Source organism: Cetorhinus maximus, chromosome 15 (genome assembly GCF_964194155.1).
Source record: "Cetorhinus maximus chromosome 15, sCetMax3.hap1.1, whole genome shotgun sequence".
In the NCBI taxonomy this organism is placed as follows: Eukaryota; Metazoa; Chordata; class Chondrichthyes; order Lamniformes; family Cetorhinidae; genus Cetorhinus; species Cetorhinus maximus.
In genome coordinates this window covers 60,746,512-60,759,357 of record NC_135893.1, presented here as the reverse complement: position 1 = coordinate 60,759,357, position 12,846 = coordinate 60,746,512, and the positions used below count along the sequence as shown (strand labels likewise).

The 12,846-nt window shown below is 41.4% G+C and overlaps 1 protein-coding gene across 5 annotated transcripts in view; it reads left to right on the top strand.

Annotated features, from left to right (window-relative positions):
- The first annotated feature begins 847 nt into the window (after window positions 1-847).
- usp22 (ubiquitin specific peptidase 22) overlaps window positions 848-12,846 on the top strand; it is a 113,690-nt gene continuing 101,691 nt past the window's right edge. For 4 of the 5 annotated variants that reach the window (XM_078558522.1, XM_078558516.1, XM_078558515.1 and 1 more), the window contains exon 1: window positions 848-1,143. In XM_078558522.1, coding sequence (XP_078414648.1) covers window positions 1,024-1,143 — 120 coding nt within the window. In that variant the 5' untranslated portion in view covers window positions 848-1,023. Of the gene's footprint in view, window positions 1,144-8,314; window positions 8,443-12,846 lie in introns of those variants that run through there. The other variant, XM_078558517.1, reaches the window with a different exon arrangement.

Genomic DNA, 12,846 nt, shown 5'->3' with positions numbered 1-12,846 from the left:
CAGATAAAAATAATCCCTAAACTACTGGAAACCCCAATACAGCTGAGAGAGGAAATGCAATCAGATAAATTAAAGAATAACTAAAAAGGTGCAAAGGGCACATTGGGTGACCAAATGCCAGACGTTGGCATCTGCAGTAGGCTCAACCAACGGGTCACGATTATTCTGGAAGGCAGTGTTGAACCCTGAGATCATGGGAGAGAGACAATGAGGTGCTCAGTTACACCAAGACCTTCAAGGTGGTGGCAGGGGAACTCCTGTGGGACAATAAAAAGATCTGGTGGATTCGGCCCGGGACCCCATTGCGCAAAGCAGAGACCAGTAGTTCGATGTTAATTAGTTTACCGAGGCCCCCGAGATAGTTATAGGGCTGCGGGCATAATTATAGGGAAAACCTGCCAACTGGCGAGGCCCTAAAATTCTGAGGCCGCGGCTCTGTCCCTAAAGCCTTTAGCCTCGGCCCAGCCGCCTACAGGAAACCTTAGCAACAGGAACCGGAAGTAGCGCGTTCGTGCTATTCAAATCGTTCAACAGTTCATCCCCGATACCGGCATCGACGGGTGATGGGCAGCTCGATAACCAATCACAAAAACGTCCTGGCCAAAGGGCCGGTGCTTAACCAATGAGAATTGAGAGTGTGGGCGGTACATCCGGTGAGTACGGCGAGTTTGATACCCTCCCCCCGCAAGTAGAGAAATACCGGTACCGACGATTAATTGACAGCTCCTTCGACCAATCGTACAGCCACTTGGGCAAAGTGAACCGGTGTTTGACCAATGAGGGTATTGTGAGTGGGCGGAACTTCCTGCAGTGCGGCGAGTTTGCTTCCCTCCCCCACAGCGCTATCGCCTGACGACCATCATCCTTTGCCGACACTATGGGCTTTTCTTCATATAAATAATCGCAGCCGCGACGGCGGCGGGCGGTGCTTTGGGGGCGGAAAGCGGCGGAGGAGGAGGCGCGGGGACAGCTTGCGGCCCGAGATTGCGCGGTGGCGGCAGGGCTAGTGGTGCGGCTCCTGTCATGAGTCCGGCCGGGTGCTCCCATGTGAACAGTTTTAAGGCGGACAATTGGAAGCAGAGTCTGCGAGTGATTTACCAGTGCTTTGTGTGGAGTGGGACTGCGGAGAGCAGGAAAAGGAAGGTAAGGGCCGGGCTGGGGCAGGAGCTGGGCTCGGCATAGCTAGGAACTCTCCAGGGCAGCCTCAGAGGAGGGGGAGTCTCTCAGTTGGGACAGTGAAGAGCCTCTGACACTGGCACAGTAATGGACAGAGGTATAGGGGGAGGCTCTCACTGGGACCGTGAGGGGCTGAGTTACAAGGGGAGGAACAGAGGTGGAGTCCGTCACTTGAACGGTGATGGGTGAAGATGCAGGTGGGGTCTCCCTGACACTGTAGGGGGGCTGAATCATGAAAGAGGGCTCAGTTATGAGGGGAGGTTAAAATATGAAAGGTGATGAATGAGAGGGGATAGCAGTAAATATATTAAAATGTAGAAGGTTTATCCGCAGTACTGTTTGAAATTGATTCGTGACAAGGTTAGAAACTGATAAAAGGTCAGGTTGGGACAGATGCCAGAAGTTTTTTTGTGCATAGTGATTGATCCTTGGAATGCTCATGCGCTGGTGTGTTCAAGAAGCCTTTGAAGAATGGGAACCTTCAAGAGGGTGATCTAGGTGGGACACATGGCCTCCCTTATTTGTGTTTTGTGACTGGCAATGGTCTGTACTTCCAGCAAGACATGGGCTTAATTGATGGCTTTTAGCACTATTGTGGTCAGACAACCATTATTGTGCTGGCTTATGCCCAGTACAACAAGGTGAATTTGTACTCTGACCCTGTGGATTGACTTGCATCAACCCAACACAGCTAGGGAAACTGGCATTAGGCTTTACAGGAATACATCTTTTCAGAATAGCAGGTTGGTGCAGTTGGTAAGTTGGAATCTGTGCATATTTGACATGACAAAGGACAGAGTTTCTGTCACTGGGAAGCCCTTTTGGCAGAACCTTTTTGTGCACCTAATAGTTGTAATAAGGTACAATGGGGATAATGCCCTTCAATGGGGGCAAACTTCCAACAGTAGTGCAGTAAAAAATGCATTTATCCATTATATGGTGCTCCAGAATACCTGTACTGTGGAGATCTATCTGCCCACAACAGCACAGTATATGCAGAGTTACGGTGAGGAGAGCTTGTGATCTAATTGGGTTGCGGCAGCATATGCTTCAGGAGGGGTTGCATGTAAAAACAATCTTTATGCAGCACAGTAAGGTAAGAGATGCCTATACTATCAGATCTCATGACCTTTATAAAAAGTCATTGCCTTAATCTAGCAATGTATGTGCAGGAGAGGTGATGTGTAATCATCAATATGTATGTGGGATGACATAATTCCAAGAAAGTATCTTGCAGTCACACCATATGGGCACATCAGGAAGAAATTCCTGCCCACATAGCATGGGGATGGGTACACATAGTAGGGCTTGTTGGTATTCAGTAGTACAACATTACCAGGGAGATGAAATGTAATCTATACTGATCTATTCCAACAATGCACCAAAAGGGGTAAATATATAAAAAAATTTTAGAACTTTGTAGATATATATAACAGTGAACTTCCAGTAACGTTAGATTTTGTACATGCTATAAATTAATAGCAGTGTGGTGGTTGCTTTTATCTCTCTTCCACCTTTGGAGGACCTACCCTGAAACAGGAAACCTTACTGATTTTATATTTTTATGTAAGTGTCATGGGTAGATATCCATTGTATTTCACTGTAATGGAGTGCTCCACCTTTTTTGTTTTGCTCTTTCTCACTTACCTCGCATCTCCCACCCACCAACCCATCATGTATCTCGAGCCCTTTTTTCTGTGCCAACTCAGTGCCTCTTTCCCACTTCACAGTGGATCTGCTAAGAGAATGCTTTATACATTTCCCTACCTGCTCCATGAATAAAGATTCTCTGTAACCTATATGCTGCACTTGTGTACTTTCTTCCTACACCCCTTTACAAGTCAGTCCTAATGACGCATCCTGGATTGTGCATTATTTTTCATGTCATGTTTTTGTATCTATTGAGAAAGAGGTGCTTCTCGTTTTATAGTGTAATATATGAGAGTGTCAGACTAACATTTATATAACTCTTCCCAGTAGGCTCCTCCATAGCAGCCAATTGACTGGTGCTTTGTGACAGTGGAAGGTGGGTGGCCAGTGTCTGTGCTGTGGGGACATTTACTACTGTAGTGTTTTTGAACCTGATTGTATTGAAGCTGGCTTTTTATTTTGGGTATTAGCATTTCCATCTTAATATTTATTGACCACTTTAAAAGGAGACTTCTCTATGGAACATAATAGCTGCTATTTCATCACTGACAAAATTTCACATTCTGCTTTTCCTTTTTGGGGAAAGCCATCTTTGGGACAGTACTTCTGTCATATTTAAGACAACACTTGCTAAATCAGGAACTTTGGGGCTGTGAAAAGTGTGGCATCTCAGAAGTTATGTCCAAGGCTGTGTAAATAAATGCCATTTATTTCCTCATCTAATCTTTGCTCCTTCTTAAACAATCAAGTTACCCAATAAAAATGATGGAAGTATAGTTTGTTAGCATGCCCTTTCACCATAGGAACTTGGTATTGAACCAAAAGCATGCTGAAAGCTACTTTATTGTGCTAGCTGCTGAAGGCTTACTTAAATTGAGCCTCAACTGAGTTTCTAGTAGTGTTGGTCTTCAATATCGAAGTGTTGATTTGACATGTTCATTCATGTTTAGACCGGCTGGTATGGAAAAATTCTTGTTCATGCAGCCGTGGTTGTTTTCTCTTGGGGATCCCACTCTGTCACTGGCCATTTCGTACATTGTTGAGCAGGGACAATACAAACAAATTGAGGAAAACATTAATGAATTGTGGGCGCACATTCAACTTGGAGGATATGGCATGGTCGACATTACTAAGACAAGGGTATAAGACTGTCATGACTGGGATATAAATATACTTGGTTATACAGGAAAGTTGGGGAGAATGGTGGTGGGGAGCTCTAGCCTTAGTGATGAGAGGAGAGAAGTGAAAGGCCAGCGGGCAGTGGATACTTTTATAGGTGGAATTAACAAATTGGATAGGATTTAAGACTTTAATGGGAGTTGTGCATTGGCCCCCTTGGAGCAGGTGTGCAGTGGTAGATTCTATAAATGCAGAAATTAGACAAGCATCTAACAAAAGTAGAGTGGTTTTAATGGGGGATTTTAACTTCAATGTAGATTGGGATGAGCAGACCAGCACACATGTCACAGGTAGTTCATTTTTATGTGCCTGGGACAGTTTTCTGCAGTAACAGCTCCTAGAACTAACAAGGTGATGAGTCATATTTATTTAGTAATGAGCCAGATTTACTTAACATCCTAGAGATGGATGAACATTTATTTAATAGTGATCATAATATGATCGAGTTCAATGATGTGTTTGAAAGGGCGAAACACAAAATGGCTGAAGGTTCTAGGTTTAAGCAAAGCTGATTTCTATGCAATGTGACAGAGACTGTCCACAGTAAACTGGACAAATCTGTTAGAGTAAAATGACGAATTGGCGGGAGGTGTTCTAAAATGAATGTGATATAGAACCAGTTTATACTTTGAGCTGTGCTTGCCAAGGAAGGACAACCAAAAAGGTTAGAGACAATGCAAGTTTTAAACTGATCAGAGAGCTCACATAGATTTGTGAGATAAAAGCAAAATACTGCTGGAAATCTGAAGTAACAACAGAAAATGCTGGAAAAGCTAAGCAGGCCTGGCAGAATCTGACGAGAGAAACACAGTTGACGTCGAGTCTGTATGACTTCTTCAGAGCTAAAGAGAAGTTTAATGATACCTAAACTCCTTGGATTAAACTACAAGGGAAGATTACATAAATTAGGGTTGTGTTCCTTGGAATATAAAAGGTAAAGGGATGATTTGATCAAAGTTTAGGATCTTATTGAGAACTTGGAAGTTTTTCACTAAGCTCATTCAACTTCTTTTTAGCTCTGAAGAAGTCATACAGACTTGACGTTAACTCTGTTTCTCTCTCCACAGATGCTGCCAGACCTGCTGCGTTTTTCCAGCATTTTCTGTTTTTATTATGGATTTGTAAGGGTTAGTTGTGCTTGGTGAAGCTGATCGAATATTTTTGAAGAGGTGACTGAAGTAGTGGATAGGGAAATGCATTTGTTATTTATTTGGACCTCCTTAAGTTCCATTTGATAAAATCCCTGATAACAGGCTGTTAGCTAAAATTGAAGTTCAAAGAATTAAAGGCAAATTATTGATCTGACTAGAAAATTGGTTGAGTGGTAGGAGACAGAGTGGGGATAATGCACAGGTACTCTAATTGACAGGATGTGAATAGTGGTGTGCCACAAGGATCTGTGTTGGGGCCTTAATTACCCATTGTATTTATTAACAACATAGAGGGCCACAGACCCAAATTTGCTGATGATACAAAGATGGATGGCATTGTAAGCAGTTTAGGTGGAAGCATAAAATTACAGAGATGTTGGTAGACTGAGTGAATGGACAAGACTGTGACAAATGAATTTTAATGTAGGCAAATGTGAGGTAATCCACTTTGATCTTAAAAAGGTTAGAACAGGGTACTTTCTACATGGTGGAAAACTAGAAACAGTGAAGGTCCAAAGAGACTTGGGTTCCAGGTACATGGGTCATTAAAATGTCATGAGCAGATACAGAAAAAATCAAAAAAGATTAATGGAATTCTGGCCTTTATAGCTTGAGGAATAAAATATGAAAGGGTAGAAGTCATTCTACAACTATACAAAGCCCTAGTTAGATTCAGAGTACTTTAAGCAGTTGTGGGCACTGCACTGTAGGAAGGATGTATTGACCTTGGAGGGAGTTCAACCTATGTTTACCAGAATGATACCTAAACTCCTAGGATTAAACTACAAGAGAAGATTACATAAATTAGGGTTGTCTTCCCTGGAATTTAGAAGGTAAAGGGGTGATTTGATCGAAGATTAAGATTATGGAGAATGGTGAGCTTAGAGAAAAATTATTTCTGCTGGTTGTAGAACCTCTGACTTAGGTGCAGAGTCTAAAAACTAGAGCCAGACTTTTCGGGAGTGAAGTTTGGAAACTTCCTCAAACTACAATTGAAGTGTGATCAGTTAATTTTAAAACTCAGATTGATGCACTTTTGTTGCCTTAAGTTAAGGGATACAGGACAAAGAGGGGTATACGGAATTAGGTCGCAGATCAGCCATTATCTCATTGAATAGTGGAACAAGCTTGAGGGGTTAAATGGCTTAATCCTGTCCCAATGCTCCTATCTTAAACAATTTATAAAGCATAAACATCCACTCCCTTAAAGAAAAAAAGGCTTGGATTTATATCATGCTTTCCATGACCACCGACTATCTCAGTGCTTTATAACCAACGAATTGCTTTTAAGTGTAATCACCACTGTATTCTAATGTGCCCAATATGCACACAGCAAACTCTCTCAAACAGCAGTGAAAATGACAGATGTTTTTGTGATTTTAGTTGAGGGATAAATATTGGACAGGACCTCGAAGATGACTCCCCTGCTCCCTGTCAATTGTAGTGCCATAGGATCTTTTACATCTACCCAAGCAGGCAGATGGTACTCAGTTTAATGTTTCATGTGAAAGACAGTGCCTCTTATTGTCCAGTACTCCCTCAGTGCTGCACTGACATGTTGGCCTTGATTGTTGTGCTCAAGTCCTGGAGTGGCACTTAGACAGAACCTTGTGACTCAAGAGGTCAGAGTGCCAACAACTGAACCATGGCTGACACCATAATACTGTAGCTGTGGTGTTTACTACCTATAGGATAGATAGAACTGCACCCTTGGCAGCACTTCTCAAACCTGTGACCTCCACCAGTTCGAAGGACACCTCTCAAACCTGTGACTACCACTTAGAAGGACAGCAGATGCATGGGAATACCATCACCTCAAATCATTCACCATCCCAACTTGGACATTTATCATTCCTTCATTGTTACTTGGCCAAAATCCTGAAGCTCTCTGACAGCATTGGGTGAATATCTTTATCGCATGGACTGCAGTAGTTCAAGGGTGGCCAACCACCATCCTCATAAGTACACCTAGGGATGGACAGTAAATGCTGACTTTGCCAGTGATGCCCGTAATGAAAAATGAAAGGCATCAGCTGCTGCTGGATCCATCTTGTGAATCTTGGGGTCACTTTTATTTCTTGTGGGCATTGATGTCTTGTATATGGGTATTATGGTTAAAGTCCTAAAGCAAATGCTTATTGGTAACCATTTCTGTACAACTGGGGATTATGGTGTCCTTATGCTGTTGTGTTTTTGTGCTTTTCAAAAGTAAGTGCATGATCTGGATGCTATTCTGGCGAAAAAGCAAAATACATCTGTAATTATTGGGCAGTAGCTATGTGGTTCATGTGGATAAAGAATTTGGAATACTGTGCTTGGAAAATAGAGAATATTTTTGCACCTTGTACATACTGGCCTGCTGACTATGATGTATATGTTTGCAGAGTGTTCTTTTAATCGCAGGTGATCTAATATTGTCTCGGGTTTTCGGAATTGAAATAAAAAACCTGAGGCTTTTTTACTGCTGTTGTGGTGCAACTTTTCAGCTTTTTCCCTTTTTTTTGGCTTCTTAAAATCTTCCTGCAAACACAGTTGTAGGCAGGTTAAATGAACTGCCACTGGTCTCTGTATATGTTGCTCATGAGCCAGGTACGTGGAGGTGTGCAAAAATAGCCCAGGATAATTGTTCTTTTTTTTACATCTAAGCACCATGCCTCCATTCTGCACTTCCTTGATTGAGGCCCAAGGCTGTGAACAATCGGACACTGCATCCTATAGTTCTACGTAGAATAGGTTATTTGCCATGATGTTCTGTGGCCTCCACTTTAAAAGTCGCTTTTTTTTTCACGCTCTCCATGTAGAGGCAACTATTAAATTGCGTTGATTTAGATAATATCTGCTAAGGTTATATTCTTGTCAGGGTTTGTGTTTTTACTGGAAGCATGTTGCTTTTGTAAGGAGGCTTTTAACACTTATTTGTCCTTTTTTTAAAAAAAAATTGTATAAACTTTACTGCTGGAAAGTAAACTCTCAGAACAAGGAGACTGTTGCTGTGGGAATGTATTCATGACCATCCAAGAACCTCTTGATGTCTCTGTCTCCCATTCCCTGGTCAAGTTTTTTTTTGTCTGCAAACCAAACGAGTGAGAAATCCAGGCTTGTCAATTTGTTTGCTTTATTTGGAATGCACCCTCTCTCTCTTTCTCTCTCCCTGCAGGGTCATGCCCCATTTATCTAATTCTTGAGAGCTTGGGTGCAGGTTGACAGAGGAGCCTTCAATGGTGTGCAGGGGTACTGCTGGAATTCAACCAGCTAAAACTATGCTGTTTGCTGATTCAGAGCACTGGTAAGCTTCCTGTTGCATACATAGTTAGCATTACTGTCTCTTTTGGACATTAGCTTTCGGAGTTATCTGGATCTGAGCAGGGAGAATCCTTCAGTGACCAGGTTGCATTTAGCGAGAACAATTTTCAACAGTGCTTTGGAGAAATATAGACTAACCTCTTCAGGCATTAGGTTGCTGAGTTTATGGTCTGTGGCTGTAATATTTTGTGGCTGTTGTGACCTAAAGGGACCTTGCTAACTTCTCTTCCCTCCCCCCAAGAGTCTCCACAGGATGATGGTGGTGTTGGTCATTCCCTGATCACGCGATAGACTGTTCACCTGCTCTTTGTCCTCCGCTGTTATTGCTGATGCATTAGTTGTAAGATGGAATAGTGTGGCATCTTTCTTCCCTCTTTTCCATGCACCCCCTGCTTGACACCACCCCCCCACACACAGACAGACACAGACACACACACACACACACAGACAGACACATGTTACTAGGAGTGTTTTTCCAGGCGTGTTACTCTGCATGGAACATTTTTGTGTGGGGCTGGCCCTTATCTTTTTTCCTTTACTGAGAAACCAAGAAGAAGTGATGAGGCTCATAATACAGCACACAAATATGCTAAACAGTTGTCTAACAATAATGTTGTGTAAAATTTTCAATATTCTGATGTTGCCGTATGCAAGGGTAACTAGAAAGCTGCACACTGGTGCTCAGGAGACCAGCTAATACATTATTAAAATAAGACCTTCCTTTACCTATAACCCTGAAGCTGCAATCTTCTAGAAGGCCTGTGTTGGATTGTATTGGGCATTAGCTTCCCCAACAGGTATATTTGCCAGTCCACAGTATGAGGCCTATTTTAGGAAAGAGTTGAATGGTATGCAGTTCTTCTTAAAACACTCAACATAGCTCTTGATGGTGAAGACTAAAACGTTGTCGAGATGGAGTTGGGGAAGGATCGTTTATCAGGAATGAGACAAGGTGGGAAGTATTGTAACAATATGGGAAGTAAAATGAGTTGGAAATATGAAGTTACTGTCTCATGATTTGGGCGACTCTTACTTTCACATCTACCTTTGTAGATCTTTGAACTTTATGCTTTATTATTGTTATTTTTGACTTTTCACTGACTTGTAACTGCAGTTGATTCCCCCCCCTCCCCCCCCGTAACTGCTTAGTTAACTAATATTCTGTCACACTCTTATAGTACAGTTTTTAAAGCTGCCAGAAAATGAACAAGATTTGCAAGCATCTGTATCTATTGTAATTGGAAAGCAAAAAGTAATAAGTAAATCTGTTCCTGGTTTAGGTTTATCACTGATCTGTAATATATCACACTGAGTATTTCAATTAGACCCATTTTCTACTCCCCATGTTCCTGGTAACCTGAAAGAGAATTGCAATAATTCAGTTTGGATTTCTAGTTTCTGTTTAGAAATCTGATAGGTGTCTTTAAGGCAGCCTCCATGTCCAAAGGAGACCAAAATTATTTTCCATTTAGTTCTGAACCTGAACAGTATATCCGCAATCACTGACTTTTATAAACCCACGCACTACTCGGCTTCAAGTGTCTGACTTTAAGGGCCTGCTTTCTTTCTCTAGCCTTGCACACTAAAAGTGGCAATTATTTCTCCTCAATATGAACATATGAATTAGGAGTACGCCACTTGGCCCCTCAAACCTGTTCTACCATTTAATAAGATCGTGGCTAATCTGATTGTAACCTTAACGCCACATTCCCTCTTACCCCCTATAACCTTTCACCCCTTGCTTATCAAGAATCTATCTACCTCTGCCTTAAAAATATTCAAAGACTCTGCTTCCACTCTCTTTTGAGGAAGAGAGTTCTAAGGATTCTTGACCCTCTTGGCAAAAAAAAGCTCTCCTTATCTCTCTCTTAAATAGACGACCCTTTATTTTTAACCAGTGACCCCTGGTTCTAGATTTTCCCACAAGAGAAAGCATCCTCTTTACATCCACCTTGTCAAGACCTTTCAGGATCTTTTATATGTTTCAATCAAGTTGCCTCTTACTCTTCTGAATTCCAGTGGATACAAGCCTAGCCTGTCCAACCTTTCCTCATAAGCCAACCCGCCCATTCCAGGTATTAGTGTAATAAACCTCCGAACTGCTTCCAATAATTTTACACCGTTCTTTAAATATGAAGACCAATAATGCACGCAGTACTCCAGATGTGGGATCACTAGTGCCCTATACAACTGAAGCATAACCTCCCTACTTCTGTATTCAATTCCCCTCACAATAAATGATAACATTCCATTAGCTTTCCTAATCACTTGCTGTATCTGCATACTAACCTTTTGGGACTCATGCACCAGGACACCCAGATTCCTCTGCATCTTGGAACTCCGCAAGCTCTTACATTTACATAATATGCTTCTTTATTTTTCCTGTCAAAATGGACGATATCACATTTTCCCATGTTATACATTTGCCAGATTTTTGTCCACTCACTTAACCTATCTATATCCTTTTGTAACCTCCTTATGCCCTCGTCACAACTTACTTTCCTGACTATCTTTGTGTCAGCAGTAAATTTAGCAACCGTACCATCGGTCCTTTAATCCAAGTCATTTATATAAATTGTAAAAAGTTGAGGTGCCAGCACTGATCCCTGTGGCACACCACTTGTTACATCTTGCCAACCAGAAAATGGCCCATTTATGCCTACTCTTTTCCCTGTTAGCTAGCCAATCTTCTATCCATGCCAATATGTTACCCCCTGCACCATGAGCTTTTATTTTCCGCAATAACCTTTGATGTGGCACCTTATCAAATGCCTTCAGGAAATCTAAATACAGTACATCCACCAGTTCCCCTTTATCCACAGCACATGTTACTTCAAAGAATGTCAATAAATTGGTTAAACATGATTTCCCTATCACAAAGCCATGTTCACTCTGCCTGATTACCTTGAATTTTTCCAAGTGCCTTGCTATAACATGTTTAATAATAGATTCCAACATTTTCCCTATGACAGATGTTAAGCTAACTGGCCTGTAGTTTCTTGCTTTGTCTCCATCACTTTTTGAATAGTGGAGTTATATTTGCTATTTTCCAATCTAATGGGACTTTCCCTGAATCTAGGGAATTTTGTAAAATTAAAACTAACCCATCAACTATCTCACTTGCCACTTTTTTAAGACCCTAGGATGAAATCCACCAGGATCCGGGGATATGTCAGCCTGCAGCTCCAACAATTTGCTTGGTACCACTTCTCTGGTGATTGTAATTTTCCTGAATTCCTTCCTCTCTATAGTGAAGGCAGATGCAAAATACCTGTTCAGTTCATCTGCCATCTCCTTATTTTCCATTATTAATTCCCCAGACTCATTTTCTATAGGACCAATGCTCACTTTGTTAACCTTTCTTTTTTAAATATCTACAGAAACTCTTAGTGTCATTCTTTATATTTCCAGCTAGCTTTCTCCTGCACTCGAATTTTCCCTTCCTTATCAATTCTTTGGACAGAATTTTTTAACTATGTAATCTCCTGACCTGCTGCACATCTGTGAGCAATTATATGCTTTTCCTTTAAGTTTGATACTATCTTTAACTTTTTTAGTTTAGGGGATGGTGGTTCCTCCCCTTGAACATAGGAATGTATCTATTCTATGTTTTGAAATATTCCCTTAAATGTCTTCCACTTCATCTCTATGGACCTATCCCTTAACCTAGTTTGCCAGTTCACTTTTTAGCTAGCTCTGGTTTCATATGCCCTCATAGTTGCCCTTATTTAAGTTTAAAATAATAGTCTTAGACCCACTCCTCTCCCTCAAACTGAATGTAAAATTCAATCATATTATGATCTCTGCTACTTAGGGGCACCTTCACTGTGAAGTAATTAATTAAACCTATCTGGTTGGAAAATACCAGGTATAGTATAGCCTGGTTTGTGGTTTTTGCCAGAACATGCTGTTCTAAGAAACTGTCCTGAAAACAGGCTACCTTTGCCCATATGATTTTTTTTGTTTTCCAGTCTATATGTAGATTAAAATTCCCCATGATTATCGCTACACCTTTCTGACAGGCTCCCATTATTTCTTCCTTTATACCCTGTTACTGTTAGGGAGCCTGTACAACATTCCCAGTAGTGACTTCTTGCATTTATCATTTTTCATCTCTATCCAAACCGCTTCTATATCCCAGTTTCCTGAACTTGGGTCATCCCTCTGTATTGTGCTAATACCATAATTGAGAGAGCAGCTACTTCACCTTTCCTAGCTTCCTGTCATTCCTAAATGTCATGTACCCTTCAATATTCAGGTCCCAATCTGTCACCCTGTACCCATATCTCTAAAATGGCTATCAGATTGTACTTGTTAATTTCTATTTGCGCTATCAGTTCATCTGTTTTGTTTTTTTTATGCCACGTGTATTCAGATACAGAGCCTT